General features: G+C 32.9%; 2 protein-coding genes across 2 annotated transcripts; one reads left to right on the top strand and one right to left on the bottom strand.

The window, feature by feature from the left end:
* Positions 1–528: 528 nt before the first annotated feature.
* Positions 529–9,529, bottom strand: LOC144838770 (methionine--tRNA ligase, cytoplasmic-like). The gene is made up of 17 exons (XM_078694245.1): positions 9,363–9,529; positions 8,899–8,989; positions 8,118–8,199; positions 7,813–7,932; positions 7,283–7,549; positions 7,078–7,160; positions 6,694–6,810; positions 4,910–5,113; positions 4,433–4,634; positions 3,825–4,166; positions 3,511–3,628; positions 3,018–3,231; positions 2,702–2,833; positions 2,450–2,557; positions 2,112–2,295; positions 1,483–1,677; positions 529–1,050 (listed from the first exon to the last, which is right to left on the bottom strand). The coding sequence occupies exons 1-17, from the start codon at positions 9,469–9,471 to the stop codon at positions 880–882; spliced, it is 2,739 nt and encodes a 912-aa protein (XP_078550371.1). The 5' UTR covers positions 9,472–9,529; the 3' UTR covers positions 529–879.
* LOC144838776 (protein adenylyltransferase SelO, mitochondrial-like) lies at positions 9,469–16,936 on the top strand. Its single transcript, XM_078694258.1, has 12 exons — positions 9,469–10,131; positions 10,487–10,659; positions 10,881–10,992; positions 11,115–11,238; positions 11,510–11,625; positions 12,048–12,151; positions 12,415–12,619; positions 12,717–12,917; positions 13,276–13,396; positions 14,503–14,724; positions 15,183–15,285; positions 16,157–16,936. Exons 1-12 carry the CDS (start codon positions 9,674–9,676, stop codon positions 16,258–16,260), a joined length of 2,043 nt encoding a protein of 680 aa, XP_078550384.1. The 5' UTR covers positions 9,469–9,673; the 3' UTR covers positions 16,261–16,936.
* Positions 16,937–18,611: the final 1,675 nt, after the last annotated feature.

The following is an 18,611-nucleotide window of genomic DNA, read 5'->3' as shown; positions in this document are numbered from 1 at the left end:
CTTTAAGTCAACTTTTTTTTCCTTTCAAGTGATTTTCTAGGATTTTCACGGCACCATTATAATAAGGAAATTTACATAAATTATTACAGTATTATTAAAACGAAAACAATAAATGTATTCATTTATATACAGCATGAATAAATAATGTATAGATTATAAAGTAAAAAAAAAAAACAATTATGAATTTTGTACAATATGAATATATAAATCAAGGTTTAGAATAAATGTTCTGTGCCTGTTGTGTTTATAAATAAATTTATAGTTATATATGGTGTTATTGAAGTTATCTTTTAATACCATTTTTGTTCATGTTACACAATAAAAATGATTTCTATACAGTAACAATGTCTCTTTATTGGTTATTAAGATCTTAACCATTGATCATGTATGATCGTAGTTTTTTAACCGGGAAAAAGGAATCAAACCACAACACATTTACACTACACAAGTGAACAAGATATTAGATGGGTCATCTGTAATTGTAAGACTCTTGCATACAAACGAACACATGAGACAGAAAATGCACTCTTTTTTTGACATCACAGTATATTTATTAGAAAGTTTTTCCAAAATGTTAGCAGCATGTCACATAGAAATTACATTTTACATTTTTTTGTGTGTGTAAATAGTAGAGCAGGAAATAGTGGGTCTATATAATGTATTACTATGTTACTGGTCACTTTTTAGAGGAAAGATGTTTAAATAAAATAAAGAAATTACATGTGGTCTTTATATGGAGGCACAAATTAATACAACATGCCTTTATTCAGTATTTCTATAAAATGGTCGAATGTTTTTGAAGATAGGTAAGGTTTGTGATATTTATCCAGTATTCAATCATATTGCCTTTAAGTGACCCTAAGGTATTCATATATCTGATCACTTTCCTTTCTTCTTTTTATTTTTCTTTGATTTACTAGATGAACTACTTGGTGGTGATTCACCAGAGAGTTTAGCCAGGTTCTTTTTCAGTTCCAGAAGCTTCTTTACTTCAGATTCAATCTTATCTTTTTCTGCTTTTGCAGTCTTTAAAGATCTCACAATTTCTCCCTAAGATGAAAAAAACAACAATAAAATATAGTTTTATTTCTGAGGGGTGCTGGTAAAGGTTGAATGTAGGATGGTATTTATAAAACTCAAGTTTATTTGCGTAACTTACAAATACTGTATTACAAATGGTGAATTTTTCCTTTTAATTTTATGATTAATTTATTTATGATTTAATTTATTGTTTTAATTGATTTCCCTTTTGATTCTAATTATTTTTTAACATATTTATTTCTATTTATTTAATTTTTAATTGCTGTATGTTAATGTCTTGTTAAATTGTATTTTTGTAAGGGTCCCTAATAATCAGCTTCGGCTGGATGGACCACCCTCGTAAAATATTGTTGAAATAAAAATAAATAAATGATTTTATAGACCTAATAACATAGAAATAGTAATTAAAACAAGTTTTAAAAAATCCTTAAAAAAAAATACCTGAGCTGTCACTTGAGCTTTAAGTTCCTCAATATTTGATGGGCTACTAAATGTTGGCTGCTGAGGAGTTGCGGGTGGTTGTTGAGCAGCAGCAGGTGGTGGCTGAGCAGTTCCTACTGGATTCTGCTTACCAGCAAACTTTGTTTTTAATTCTTCAGCCTGGGATGCTTCAATTTTACTGAATAGGGGCGATGGCTGAATATGGAAAAATAATTATTGTATACTAGTGGATTACAAAATATTAACATTTCTGAGTAGTTTTATACAAATAATGAATGTTTATGATGGTGAACATATTTCATGAGTTGAAACTTTACTGCTCTATTTTTAACATTCTAAATCTTTGATAAGTGCTAGACCAGGAAGCTAAACCATTCAAAAAGGCAGTGCTCTAACTTTAGATGTGGTGTGCAGGCGAGCACAACACGTTGATTTCCAAACGCAATCAACAACGCCACATGGCAAAATATCTCTAAATACTTCCAGAGAGCTGAACATGCATTAGAGCATGTTAGATATCACTTTTTTGGTAGGGCTAATTCCAAATGACACATTGTAATAGTTATTGGTTGTGAAAGGCAATTTATCAACTATTACTAATGATGTCCATTACAGTCTATGAAACGCACCTTCCCTATTTTATGTCCTGGTTGAAGGTGACATACGAATTTCTCACAGATATAGTTTGAGATGTTGGTTGCAGCGAGTTGTTCCTGTATTGTCTGGCTCACACTTGGCATGTAAGGGTGCAGCATCACTGATATCAGATAGCTAATGTTGGCTGCAAGACCTATAATAGTTCCTGCTTTCACTCTGAAATAGTAAATAACAATGTTCATACATTTCTAATTAAAAGAGTTCTTTTGATAATCATGTGTTGTGTACTAAATGTCCTTTATATATTTCGAATTTCATTTAAAAAAAAGTAATTTTATGTGAGATTTAGCAGGTTTTAGTTAGCATTTACCTATCTTCTTCTTTCTTAGTCTTCAGGAGATCCCACGGCTTGTTAGCTTGGAGGTGCTGGTTACCAATACGAGAGATGGATAAGATCTGACGAAGTGCATCTCGAATCCTACAAGAGAAGCAAACATTGAATATTGATGCTGCTACTACTATCAGGTGAACATTTTTTCGAAATTTTGACTGCAAAATTGTATTTGAATTTTAAACTATTACGAATGATATAAAAACTTCATTTAATTGGGCTAGTACTTACTTAACTTTCTCTAGAAGTTCAATGTATATCTTGAGCTCCTGTGTGACGGAGACTATTACGTTCTTATCATCCTCACTCAGCACCATTTCTGGGACAACACTGTTAAAATTCTTCTCCAGGAATGTCAGACCTCTGTATAGAAATAACAGATAAGAATATTAAAACAGTTCTTCTCTAGATGGTTAATCTCATTATTTGCCAGTGGCACTGTCAGCATTATACGCCAGTGGCACTATCACTATCGGTACCGAGTGAGAGTACAGATCTGGGCCACAATAAACGAAGAGCTAGAATGATAATCACCATTTGACCATACCTATTCACAAAGTTCCCAAGATTATTTAACAGTTCAGAATTATTCTTAAGAACAAAATCCGACCAGCTGAATGCGCTGTCCTGAGATTCTGGACGGATGTAGAGTAGGTAGAAACGCCAAATGGCTGCAGGAATGCCAGTTTTGCAGACGTCAGTGCCAAAAACACCTATGCCTCTACTCTTGGAAAATTTGCCATCTTCATAATTGAGATACTCTGAAATTACAAAGCAGAAATTGGATTTTACTGTGATGAATATACAAGAAAACGCTATAATACCAAAGTTAGTTTCAAGAATACAGGTCTACGTTAAGGATTTTCTTATTGGCTCTATTGTGAATACATAGTGGCCACATAAGTGATGTCTTTTCTTGGTGTTAGATGCCATTTCGCTGGATCTTGGATAAAAATAGACTAGTGATTGATGTCTGCATTCGATGTATTCAAAATTATGTAATTATGTACAAGACTCTGAATTCACAGAGCAGACTTTACCTGTGGCAACCAAATTATTGACGAGTGTCCAGTCTTCACCAGTGCCTAGCAGCGAGCATGGAAATATGACACTGTGGAATGGCACGTTGTCTTTTGCCATGAAATTGTACAGTTCAACCTGATGGAACAAAATCATTCTTTTTAAAATCATTTTTGTTTTGTAATCTTGCAATGAATCAATGAGATCAATAATGTAACTTAAGCTCTGTCTACACTATCAAACTTTATGTGACAATGACATGATGATGTCATATCACTACCATATTTGGGCACATCACACTTAAACTAGTTTAATAGTGTAGACAGAGCTTTACCTCTTTTGGATTCTTCCACCATTTCTGCCAATCATCAGTATAATTAGCTGTGATCGATGGATATCCAATAGGAGCGTCGAACCAAACATAGAACACTTTATCCTTAAACCCTTCAAGAGGTACAGGTGTACCCCATTTAAGATCTCTGGTGATACACCTGGGCTTCAGGCCATCCCGAACCCAAGAGTTGGTGATGAGTTTAGCATTGTGGGTCCAATCGCCTTCGTTCGTAGACTTGTTTAGGAATTTCTCAAGTGTTGGTTGAAGTTTTGGCAAATCAAGAAACAGGTGTTTTGAGGAACGAATTACAGGTGAACTATTGCACACTTTACATCTTGGGTTCTGGAAAAAAAACAAACAAATCTACATGTGGAATTAAAAGTTTCTCATAATTTGCCCTACATTAGTTATAAAGGAACTGAAAATCAAAATCAGAGAAAACCTCACCCAGTGACTGGAGTGAGAAGGCAAGCAACAGAATTACATATGTAAAATGATGTAAACTTTATTAGCAGTAAGAGTAATATTGTTTACAAAACAATTGCCTCCAAAACCAAGTCACTACATTTACATTATTCATATTTTTATTTACAGCACTATTCCTTTACCTTTAATTCGGTGGCATTAATTAGTTTTCCGCATTTGTCACATTGGTCTCCTCGTGCATCTTCGTAGTTGCACAACGGACAAGTTCCCTCTACGAACCTATCTGCTAGGTATCGGTTACACGTTTCACAAAGAAGCTGTTCAACCGTATCCTCCAGCAGAAAGTTGCGCTTTTGAAGACGCCAAAATATATCTTGAGCAATTCTAGAAATGAATCAAGTTGAAATGTATATAGTTAGGAGTAATCAAACATACAGACCAACTTTAATAGTGTGATGTGCCCAAATATGGTAGTGATATGACATCATCATCATGTACATATATGGGCACATCACATTTTTTTTTCAAATAAAGTTTGATAGTGTAGACAGAACTTTAATCTTCAAATGTCTTAATATTCTTAACATTTCATATAGGGTTATAGTGTTTTTGCACTACAGAAACTAAGACATATACCACATTTCACAGTCTATACTTACTCTGTCTGTTTCTCTGTAGTAGTTCTCCCAAAGTAGTCAAATCCAATATTGAACCATTCATATATTTCTTGGTGTAACTTGAAATACTTGTCGCATATCTGTTTCGGTGTAAGTTTTTCTTCCAATGCTTTTGTTTCTGTTGCCGTGCCATACTCATCAGTACCACAGATGTACAATGTGTTGTAGCCACGCAATTTGCAGAATCTAGTATTCCAAAAATGAAGAGGATTTGAATTTATCTAAAAAAATCTTTCATTCATTTTTTTTTTTTTTTTTTTTTTTTCATTTCATTTATTTCACTATCATCATCGCAGCCTTAGCTGAATTACAAAGATATTTACATTTTCTCAATATTAAAATTTGTATAAAACCAATGATAATTATATATAAAAAAGGAGGCAATTTACACAAGAAATACAATACAGGAACATTCAACAAGTTTAGCATTAAAATATTAAAATAGAAAAAAAAAACACCAAAAAGGACCAATAAGAATTGCATAGCTGTACTGGGTGATATATAATGATTATTCATTTAGAAGCGAGATAAGGTATGGTATTGCACTTTTTCTATATCTTTCAACTCTGCATTTGGGTTGTTGATACTTTACACGTCTTAGTTTCATGTTACTTACATTCTTCACTGGAAACCATTTTCCAAAATGAATACTTTTTGAACAATTCAGAGCAAACTTATAGCATAGATTATGCCTTCTATCAGATAAAGTGTCTAAAGAAAGATCATTGAGTGCTTGGTCATAACATATGTAGTCATTACACAATATTATTCTGCAAGCCCTTTTTTGGACAGATTCTATCATATCACTTTGTTTCTTAGTGAGACTAGAATGCCATACTGGGACAGCATATTCAACACTTGGTCTTATGTAACTCTTAAATACATCTACAAGATCAAATTTCGGAAGATTGAACTTTCTTAATCTACACAATATATGCAGACGTCTGCTGGCTTTGGATACAATTTCTTTAACATTACGGTCCCATTTGAGGTTGGCTTGTATCCATAAACCTAGTAACTTAGTTTCATTAACGATTTCAATTGTAGCATTACCAATCAAAAGGGGTTCATGTTCATATTGATTTCTTTGAAAGTTAAAATACATAGTTTTACATTTAGTTGGGTTAAGTTTTAGTTTGTTTTCATTAGACCATACATTCAGTAAAGCAACATCATTCTGAATTGAGGAAATTTCATCCTTTTTTACTATCTGTCCTATGCACAAATCATCTACATATTTCCAAGTTTTACATGGCGAGTCTTGCATGGCATCATTAATTAGAGCAAGAAAGATCATAGGCCCAAGGAGTGTGCCTTGAGGGACGCCACATGTTAGATTAACACTCATTGATAATGTAGATTTATAGCGTACTTGTTGGGTTCTGTTTGACAAAAAGCTAATTAACCACGGTACAATTTCAGGTCTACAGCCAAGTGTTACTAATTTAGAAACTGCTATTGTGTGGTCAACACAATCGAATGCTTTACTAAAGTCAGTTAAAACTAACTGACCAACAGATTTGGGAATGTTACTACCTTCATAGAACACATTTAGTAGATCAACCAAATTATGGGTTGTAGAAAAGTGTTTACGGCAACCATATTGGTTGTTATCAAGATTTTTCTCGATATCTGTTAAGAGCCATTTTTTAATTAATGCATAATTCATCCACTTTATTTAAACAAAGCAAAATTTAAAAATGTTTATGTTTAGTTTATACTGGAAAATGGTCATGATAATACTTATATTAATGAGTTAATGTTACCTTGAATAAACGTCTGCACTCAAAACACAGCCTATGATGTTACCAAGATGAGGAACATTATTGACATATGGCAGGGCGCTTGTGATTAGCACATTACGCTGACCTTTGACAGGCAAGCTACAAAGAAAATGCATAATTAAAAAAAAACTTATGACATAATACTCCATATACTTCACTTCATTACTTGTATGATCTGGATCAACTAAACTACTGTACCTACAATCCAGATCATTTAAATTAGTTGGGCATATTTATCATGTCACGTTATTATTCGCTTTCTATTGACAAATTTTGATTGCTGCTCTGAAGACAACAGTTGTGTTGTATGCCTCGGTCATACCTTAATTAATTTAGCTTATACTATTTTGGTTATCTTATACTTACATAGGCTTTTCTCTCATAGGATTCTTTGGTAGTTTAGCTTTACCATGAAGCCAGTCATCAATAATTGAATCTTTCTCATCATTCTAAAACAAAAAAATAATTCATGAACATAAAAACAGATTAAGGGAAGATGAAAACTTACTTATTAGTATTCAGTAGAACTATTTTTCTAAAGCTTGCCAGCTACTTAAAAAAAAGCATGTACCGTTAGAGAATCATTCTCTTCAGTTACGACAGCCTTCTTTTTGGTAACCACTGGACGAACCAATGGCTGTGCTTGTATAGACGTTGCACAGGCTGATACACCTTTGTTTTCGGTTATCATAGCAACAGCAGACTGGAACGCAGCATTCTGGGATAGCTTATCAAACCAGGAAGCCATGTTGGAATAGTTGGACTTAAGGGAGGAATTTTCAGCAATAGCAGGATACAGTGCTGACCAGAGAGCAATATCTGCTGCTGTTAGATCAGACTAAAAAATAAAAAAAAAAGTTAGATTTGAATCACAGCTAATTACAAAGTTGTTTTTGTTGTAATAGCTAGAACCCAAACAATAAGTACAGATATATTTCCTTCATTTTATCCATTTAAAAAATCTATCTTCAATAATTGGTGTTAAATATGTAAAACAGAAGCATTTTAATTGATATGTATCAGTGTTGAACAGAATTAACTTTTTTTAAAAATTGATTACAATGTATTAAAATTAATGTTTACAGAAAGAAACAAACTTACACCAACAAGAAAAGTCTTCCCTTTTAACGTCTGGTCGATGTTGGCAAAATGACCTTTTAATGGGTCTGGATTGGCCTTTCCTCCAGAGGCAGACACAGCAAGGTAAGGACCTAGAACAGGCTATTAGAATAGATAAATATAGTTAATGAATAACTCATCAATAATAAACAGAAAACTTTGAGGGTAAATAAAAAGCAGTATCAGTATAAATAAAAATTTTCAAAACAAATGCATGATTATTTTTTAGGTTCTATGATCCGTTTGTATTACAAATAATTGATTGAGTGATTGAATAATTTCGAGACCTGTAATTGACTAGACTCCCAATCCAGCCACTCCGCGACTTGAAGATCATCTGTATCCTTGCCCAACTTGCTAAGAAGATACCTAGAAGACCATATTGATTAAAAAAAGAAATGTTTATTATTATTATTAATAATTAATTAATAATTAATTATTAATATTATTAAATATTGAAATATAATAAATTAAATACCATACATTTCTACATAAGTCAACTTTTAATAATTATTTTTAAAATATTATTTTATTTATCATTATATTCTTATTCTGTACTTTATTTTAAATTAATGAATTACAGTAAAAAGTTAATTAAAATAGTCTAAAGGCCCATTTACACTAGGGCGATAACGACCGACGATAACAAGATAAATATGCATTTTTCATAACTAAAACAAAAGAATTTCATTCCATTTCATTTCAAAAATTTTTTATCCTAGAACTATAGGATTATCATCTATGCTGCCTTTGATGAAAATAATATTTCCACACGTCTAATCAAATGACGTCATGATTAGTAGAGCAATAATATTGTTACAATACAACGATTTTATTGTTTTATTGATCATGACGTCATTTGATTGGATTTTCAAAAATATTATTTCTATCAAATACAGCATACATGATTATCCTATAGTTCTAGAACGAAAACTGTTTTAATTTCTTTCGTTTTATCAAAGAAAAATGCATGTTTATCTATTTATCGTCGATCGTTATCGCCCTAGTGTAAATGGGCCTTTAGGGTTCCTAAATCAGGATAAATGAAAAAATCAAAATTTTTTTAACCTGCAAATTTCATTTGATGAGAAGATAAAATCGCCATTTGATAATTGCAAGACTGGGAGCTTGTTTTTCTTTAGAAACGGAACAACTCGATCTGTAAAGAGGCAAAAAAAAATGCAATTTAATTTAGAAATATGTTAATTAATGCTTCATTGGCAAAATAACAGATATTTTAGATAGGCCCTATTCTAAATTGTTATTACTTTATTGTTGTTACCACATCTTCCAGACGTTTTCATTAGTTTTATTCACCCTTTGAAAAAAAATACATGGTGCACAAATATCACAATGTTAGTGATCATATTCTGTGGTAAGTAGGCTAGGCCCACTACTATCTAGTTTAAAGCACAGTGAATGATGCAAGAGTGGGCGTGGACTAGTGGTTTTCAATACGTTGCATAAGCCAGATGTTCGATGTGGGGAGGCCTAGCTAGCCCTACCTAGCCAGTTGGCGTTAGTCAACTTACCAGAGGACTTGACAGTTTTCCAATTTACAGGCAATTTTGATTCACCTAAATAAAAGGCAATCGCAGCTTTTAGTGCTAAATGATTTCCTTTGTCATAATACAAATCCATTCTTTTTCCTTATAAAAAATTGCGGATGGCTAGCAAAACGTGTGTGGGAAAAATAATGGTTTCGTCCAAGTGGGGATTCTATTTACACGTACAAGTGTCAGTAGTAAAGTATAGTACCGTAAAAACTACAGTCAATTCGTAAACGGCAGCCGTATGAATAATCGTGTATTTTTAATATGAGAATAAAAATTGTGTAGTGGGGATGTTGTCAAATTTGAGTAAAAATAAACATACTTTTTCTCGTTTTTTAAGCAACATTGTTAACGCAATTCGATCAAGTAGTAGTCCGAATCAACCTTCGTTTTGTAATTCTAGTCATAGTAATATGACAGCAACACTAGAAACTTTAAACTTTGATAATTTAGCACTGCGTTCTTTACCCATCGATGAGGAAAAACGAAACTTCACTCGGCAGGTTCGGGGCGCCTGCTTCTCGAAGGTTTCCCCGACTGCCGTTGCAGACGACCCAGAGCTGGTAGCCTACTCTGAAGATGTTTTAACAGGTTTGCTTGATCTCCCTGAAAGTGAACTGAGACGTGATGACTTTGCAGAATATTTTTCAGGCAATAAACTTCTACCAGGTTGTGACCCTGCTGCCCATTGTTATTGTGGACATCAGTTTGGAAGTTTTGCTGGTCAGCTCGGAGATGGTGCAACAATGTAATGAATAATTATACAAACTAGTTTAGCCCTATATGGAAGTGACTATCGGCACGTTTAACAATGCATATTTAACTTTGTATTTTCTATTGGCATAGTTGACAATGTGTTTAAGTAAATGTTAATTTTTCTATCGGCAAAGACATCCGACCGTGTCATGCGCATAATTTTTAATTATAATAAGTACCTCTCTACATAGGTAGTTCCATATAAATTGTGTCACCCACATAGTCATAAGTCTTCAGTCACTTTGTCATGACCTATGCCCAGGGCCCAGTCAGCTATTATATGGTATTGATTATTTTAATAAAATGTTCAATTGTTTAAAGATTAATGGTTATACATTACACTGCAGGTATTTAGGAGAAATTTTAAACAAACGAAATGAACGTTGGGAGATCCAATTCAAGGGAGCTGGTCTTACCCCCTTTTCAAGGTCGGCAGATGGCAGGAAAGTGTTGAGGTCAACCATAAGAGAGTTCCTATGTAGTGAGGCTATGCATCACCTTGGAATCCCTACTACCAGAGGTAGGAGATTTAGCAACCATCAATTACCTCTGACTATTCATCTTTTTAAAGGAAAACTATACAACCTAAATCTTCCATTCTCTAACTATTGTTCAATTAAACTCTGATTAGTGCAGTATTTGAGGCTAAAATGTAGCATGCAACTTTGCGTCAAGATATTTTAAGAGGTTGAAACAAAAATCAATTGTGAACATAAATTGAATGTCATATCTTTTTTGTAGCTGGAACTTGTGTGACTTCAGATACAATGGTTATAAGAGACATTCACTATAATGGTAATGCCATCAGAGAAAGAGCTTCTATCGTTTTGAGAGTGGCACAAACATTCTTAAGGTGAGTTGTCAATGCTAGTATTCTAGATTCTTAATATCTTCCTTAAATGGTTATTTTTGAAATGGACTGAAATTAAAATAATTAAATTTCATCACTTTTGAGTCTATTCTTTCTTTTTTTAGATTTGGATCTTTTGAAATATTTAAGCCAACGGACAGTCATACTGGACGTCAAGGTCCAAGTGTTGGTCGCAAGGATGTTTTAGAGACACTTCTTAATTACACTGTTCAAACATTTTTCTCTGAGGTAATTTTAAATTAATCATAAATTACAAATTATTCCTTCATCTGCTGTTAGAATAATAACATACTGTTTATTATTATTTTGTGTGATGTGCCCAAATATGGTAGTGATATGCTTAAATATGGTAGTTATATGACGTCATAATTTCTATATATGGGCACATCACCTTTTCCTGTCACATTTGATAGTTTAGACAGATCTTTTTACTCATATTCTGCAGAATCTATGTTTATGGATCTTGAAACTATTTACAGTATACAAATTCTACTTTCAGATTTATGAGAAAAACAAAGAAAATAAAGAAGAGATGTATTTAGAGTTCTATAAAGAAGTTGTACGACTGACCATTCAGCTTGTTGTTGGTTGGCAGTGTGTGGGTTTTTGTCATGGGTAAGCTTATTATAAGCGAATTCATTCACTATCCTTCTTAAAGGTGGAAATCCTGTTCGCAAGGCAAAACAAAGTCTTATTACAAGTCTTTGAGAGTGAAGTTGTAATTTGTCATTAGAAAAAATCCTGACCTATGATAGGGCTTGAACCCAGGGCCCTTGGATTGGTGAGCCAAGCATCATAACCACCAAGCTACAACTCCACTCAATTTTGTTTGGTGCAATGTTTTAAATAAAAGGATTCAGATTCCAAGTTACAAATACAGTAGAACCTCTATTAAAGGGACACTTTTGGGTCTAAACAAAGTGACCCCTTAAGAGAGGTCACCCTTGAATAGAGATTGGTCCTGGTGTTAAAACATATATTGCATAGTTTATCAGACAATAGACAGTTGCTTTACTTATACTTATTTTTCCCCCTAGTGTATTAAACACAGACAACATGAGTATAGTTGGCCTTACTATAGATTATGGACCATTTGGCTTCATGGACCGATTTGACCCAGACTTCATCTGTAATGCATCAGGTAATATTTAAAATAATGTGAAAGAGGTAAGCTCTGTATACACTATCAAACTTGATGTGACAAAAAAATGTGATGTGGCCATATATAGACACGATGATGTCCTACCACTACCATATTGGGGCATATCACTACCATATTTGGGTAGATCACACTTTTTTTGTCAAAAATTTGATATTGTAGACAGATCTTAACATTCATCACATTGTATCCATTTCTATGCTTACTACCATGGTAAATTCTCTTTTATTCATATCTAAACACAGATGACGGTGGGCGGTACACGTATGCCAAGCAACCGCCAATCTGTAAATGGAACCTGGTCAAGTTGGCAGAAGCGATCTCCATGGCCCTCCCTCTTGAGAAGTCTAAAGAAGCATTGGAGGAAATATACGATCAAGAGTATGAGAAGTGTTACCTGGAAAAGATGAGGAAGAAACTAGGGCTACTAAAGGCACTTCCTGAAGACAAGTAGGTATTGTTGGCAAGAAATGCTCCCGTTATAAAGTTATATACTGTTATTCTTTAACAAGAACTGACATTTATTTTAAAAATATTTCTGTTTTAGATCATTGATAGAATCTTTCCTGGAAACTATGCAACTAACTGGAGCAGACTTTACAAACTGCTTCAGAGGTCTGACAAAGGTGCCTCTACCAGGCTCACAAGATGCAGAAAGTGCCATTGCTGGTGTCCTTGAATACTACCTAACACAGTGTTGCACAGCAGAAACATTAAAGAAGTCTAATCAACCTAGAATGCATCCAAGGTATTTTAAATATCTAGTGTTGTCATCATAAGAAATTTTAAAGCTTCACTCTGTCTAGAAAGTGTGATACCCAAATATGGTAGTGGTATGACATCATCGTGTCCATATATGGCACATCACTTGTCACATCAAGTTTGATAGTGTAGACAGAACTTTAGGTTCCAAATTTTGAATTGAATCAGTAATTCTCTGTACCTCTTACTGTCTGTCAGTTGTAAAAATAGTTGCAGTATATAATTTTTAATTTATAAATGGTGAAGATAAAGAAATCTGTGAGAATGAGAAAAACCCGCCCAATCAAGGTTATATGTTATAGATTGTAGACATGATGTTAACAGCTTGTTTGATTGGGTTTCAGGCAGCTGGAGATGTACATGATGCTGGCCCAGATGAACCCTGAATTGTTAGCACAGTTAGGCCAGGGACATCAGATGCTTCTGCAGGAAATGGAAAGAATGAAAAAGTCTAAGGAAATGGAGGTATGTGGATCTTAATAAGGAAGCCTTGTAAATTGACTCTAAAGATTGAACCATCATTTACGGCCAACGAGGCCTAGCATCATGCATGGTATCTAGTGGTCGACAACTGCAGCAGGTACAATTTTTTGTTATCATTTGGACTGGCTAAATTAAATGATTTCCTTAGTCCTACAATGGTCCTTCTCCTCCATTGGTTCTTAAATTTTTCTTTCAAAAGACGAATGGAAGAATTTTAAACTATAATATTTTTAATTGATTAAGTTTACAAAGTTTATACTTTTTAAACAGTTCTCTAGCAGTCTTATCAAGATTTTATGTGTTTCATTATCAATTGTGCATTTTATGTCTTCTTAAAATATGATAATATTGTCTATAAAAAATCATTATTGGTTGAATAGAACTGGTAATATTTCAAACGTACAGAAATGATAGCGCCGATTCTACATAATATACATATGTGCTCTTTTCTGAAATAGAGCAAGATTAAACCTGGAATTACTATATTTCATATTTCACCTCATGAAATTATTTGTACCATTGCATAAAAAAACATAACACACCTACCAACTGAAATATGTTCCTAGACCTAGCTAGGTATATAGCTAGGTTATATAATATGAGTTATCGTTTGGAAATACCATACTGTTTTAAAAAAATAAATGTCATTTCACCTCATAAAATTATTTGTACCATTGCACGAATACAAAACGTTCATTATTTGTTTTATAACACACCTACCAACTGAAACATGTTCCTAGCCCTAGCTAGATATAGGTGTTATTTATATAATATGAGTTATCGTTGGGAAATACCATACGTTTTTAAAAAAAAAAACCATTGCTTTATTTAAGCATGTATTGTCTCAATCATGCTCAAAAGAAACCGGAATATTAATATATTATTTAAAAAAAAGATTTCATCAAATGAAAAACTGTTGATATCAATTCTGTATGTCTACTATACGCTGAAACTTTTTTTTAAGTTTTAAATTCAAGATTTAAAAGAGGTAAGTACAGTACTTTATTTATAAATTATCATTTTATATTGCATATAATTTACTTATTATTAATAAATCATATTAAGGTAATACTTCTATTTATTTTCAGTCTCTGACTGATGAAGAAAAAAGAAAAACAGATTCAGAAAAATGGAATAAATGGTTGAAGTTGTATTCTTCAAGATTAGAGGCAGAAATTAACACATCTGCGACTGAAGAATTGATAAAAAATCGTATTGAGAGTATGAATCACAATAATCCAAAGTATATTCTACGTAATTATATTGCTCAGAATGCCATAGATGAGGCGGAAAAAGGAAACTTCAGTGAAGTGAGCCCTCTTTATTTATTATCAATGTTTAACAAATTCTTAAACAGTACTTTAAAGGCCAATTTACACGACAAGTGGTAACATTAGGTGGAAATGCTTGTCCCATGTAGAAACTGTATCTATCCTGAGCGGGTCACAAGAAATAACATAGATTCTATATGTTTGTTTTCCGCTTACTGTTACCGCTTCTCTTGTTAATTGGCTATATATTATGGCTATAGTACAGTACTTTTTACTGATATGGACAAAAAACATATATGTTTTTGCGCATTGTTTACTCCATGCAAGGTTGTTAAATTGCCTTGCTCCATTACAATATTGAATTATAATTAACAGTGATAATAACTATTATTAGTATGCATTAAGTAATAAGTATGTATACAGATTAGTAATTACATTAGTTAAAATAGCAATTAATATTGTAATTATAAAAAATGAACAATTACCTTTGTTCACAGGTCCGTCGTGTTTTGAAATTGTTGCAAGATCCTTACAGTGATAAGGTCAATGTTGATGCCAAAGATGATGTAAACACAGGGAAAGAAGAAGCCCCACAAGGAGGTTAGTTTAAGGACAAACTTAGGAAAATTGTTCATTGTCAACATATACAAAATATAAATCATTATACACTAGTTTTAGCATATATACAGCTTTAACACTACTTTTTATACTGAAAGTAATGGATTTGATATTTAACATTTATATTGGTTGCAACACATTTGAGAAAATACATCAAATTTTATTTTTGAAATAGATTGATACATGTTAATAGTTTTGAAAAACATACGCATATTGCAAATACCTTAATATTGAAGTTTGTGCCAATGACATGAAACAACTGTCAACATTTCATTACTAATTGGCTAATTAAGTTGACAAATGTGTTCAGGTATTTTCAGGTATTTCATGCAAGCTAACAAAATGTTTACTTGCTTCGTTTTCAATTTTCAATTTCGTTGAGCATAATAATGATTTGCTATTGCTTACAAACCTATGTAAAAATGCTAAATTTAAAAATTGGGGTAGTAGCAGGAGTTATCACAACAATGATTCGTATATAAGAATGCACAGATTTTACATTCTTGTATTGTGTACCCCAAAATACAGAAGTCCTGAATAGAGTACCCCAAAATATATATCAAAATGAATATATTACATTACGCTTTTTACCTGTAAATGTATTTTCATAATCTAAAGCTCTGTCTACACTATCAAACTTTATGTAACAAAAAATGTGATGTGTCCATATATGGACACGATGACATCATTTCACTGCCATATTGAGCATATCACACTTTTTATTGTTTAACTAGTTTGAGACGGAGCTGTACACAATTTTTACAAAATACAACAATCACAGACATATATATATCTTCAAATTTCTCTAGCAAAAAAATGTGTTATTTTATAATCATTTTTTTCTTTCTTTCAGCTTCTTCATCTTCTGCAGGATGTAGTGAAACACCATCAAGTTGCAGAGGTACACGGTATGATGATCTACCACCTGATTGGGCGTTAAGTTTAAAGGTCACATGATCATCATAAACACCTCAAAATAACCACATTCATATTGTCTTGAAATTTGGATTGTTTTCAAATTGAGATCACATGAAATTTCAATATTTTTTTTTATTGAATGTCATATTACTGTCAGATTACATAATATTATTTATGAGGTCAAACTTTATCAAAGCAAAGTATATCAGGCAATGGTCCAATTTTTCAAGGTTTATAATGTTATAATAGACATACACAAAATTTAACATGTCTCTTTTTTTCTTTGAATTGACATAACTGATAATGCCCATATTTGTGCAAATCAAACATTGTTATTTCATAAAAGTTTATAAGTTTGCAGTGTGTCTGTTGCAAAGATCATAATTCATATTTTATCATCGCAAATGACAAAATAATAATTGTATGAAAACAAATACAATTCTAATCTGACAATATGAATTGTATAATTTTGAGGTGTTTATTTTAAGAAGGTATTAAATGACGACGACCGTACAATCCAGAAAACAATATAGTAATTTTAAAAACAGTACTTTTCATTAATAGAGATTTATTTGGGAAATTAATTTACAATTTTTTAAATGCAATATATATTTATACATAGAGTGTAAATATGAAAATAATTTTGTTTATATTTTGATGTTGGGTAATTGTAATTAGAGAATTTTCTTCTATGTTGTTTTCAGGCAATTTCAAAGAAATGTAAACAATTTTTTAACAATTTATCCATGTTTTGTTAATGAATGCTGATGAATCTGCTATTAAAAATTATAATCATCCAAATTAACCATTAATAAAATACTAACCACTTTTCTTATGATTTTCCCCGGTTATCAGTTAATGTAGGCCTACATCATATCATTCATACTACTTTTGCAAATGTGGTAATACTCTATGCACATGCATACAGCATTTGTATTATGTATTACTTTTTTATGACCATGGCTCCACAGCTATGTTTAGTTACAGTCCATTACTCAAATTCATTTAACCCTTTGACCACCCATCCTGGTTATAACAGCATCCGGGAACTAATCTCTAGATCTATTATAATACTTGTTATGTACAGTATGGTACATTAGGCAGTCGCTACCTTGACCATGTTGTTATACTCCCAAAGGGCCACTTCCTTGTTGTTTAACTCATCCCATCATGTGATTATCGTTAATTGGATGGGTGGGGTTACGTCATTCCCAAAGTGCCGTATGACATGTGCCTGATACATACTTTAAACATGTAATACACACAGTACAGTAGTATTATTCCGTACCCCAGTAGTACTGTATCTAGTGAAGTAACGGCTATGAGCGCTCACTGGTTAAACCCAGGGGCCCAGAGCTTATGGGGGACCCTGGGCAGTGGCAAGAGGAAAAAAACAGGCTTTAAGATATGTCGTAAAAGCTAAAAACGCCTGAGGCCTCCAGCGTTGGCCTCAGGCGTTTTTAGCTTTTACGACATATCTTAAAGCCTGTTTTTTTCCTCTTGCCACTGCCCAGGGTCCCCCATAAGCTCTGGGCCCCTTAGGGTTCATAAACCAGGGGCCACTGAGTATCTCTTTTTGTTATGCGTACAATTCGCATTTCTTCAAATATGAAAATATGAATTATTCTTTTTAGTGTTGAGATACTCTACATGTGCATTTCATTTCCATTCATGAATTGATGACCATTTTGATAATGGATTTATTTCAGAATTGCTACTTGGTTTTAATTATGATAATTTCAATTCCAATATTAACAAAAATGGTACAAAATACTCATCATCATCATCCTATACTGTGCAGAATCTCATTTGAGTATAGTCGCACATAACTTGTGTATAGTTGGCAATTACTTCTATTGCTTGCTTCTTTCCATTTCAATGCTCTATTACTTTTTGATCATTCTTGTCCACTAATCTATCTATGTAAAGGACGTGTGGCGCAGTGTGTTGGACTATTGATCGTGAATTGTTCGAATCCAAAGCTCATCGCAATCCTTGTATCCTTAGGCAAGATACTTTACTTGCATTTTTTACCTCTTTCTACCCAGGTTTCCAAATGGGTACCTGGTATATGTCAAAACACAATTTTGCTGATTATGGCTGCAACATTACGCTTAGAGGCTTTGTGCATTAAGCGCAATATAAGATGATCAACGTATTATTAGTATCTATTTTAGCTTACATGATTCTAATGTGCGACAAGCTTAATCTGTAGAGATCACCCCCTGTAAATAACAATAATTGAATTGACAATTCTCAAGAAATCATTGAAATCTTCTCCCAAAGGACATGGTGACATTTTGGCAACATTTACACACCAATCACCGTCTATTGGCCGGGTAAAGTTCCTCTTCCTTACGATGACTCAGCCGGTAGCACTGCATGAGCCT

The sequence above is a fragment of the Antedon bifida genome, chromosome 1, assembly GCF_963402885.1.
Source record: "Antedon bifida chromosome 1, ecAntBifi1.1, whole genome shotgun sequence".
Taxonomy (NCBI): domain Eukaryota; kingdom Metazoa; phylum Echinodermata; class Crinoidea; order Comatulida; family Antedonidae; genus Antedon; species Antedon bifida.
The sequence above is the reverse complement of the archived record's forward strand: the minus strand, read 5'-3'. Positions and strand labels throughout refer to the sequence as shown.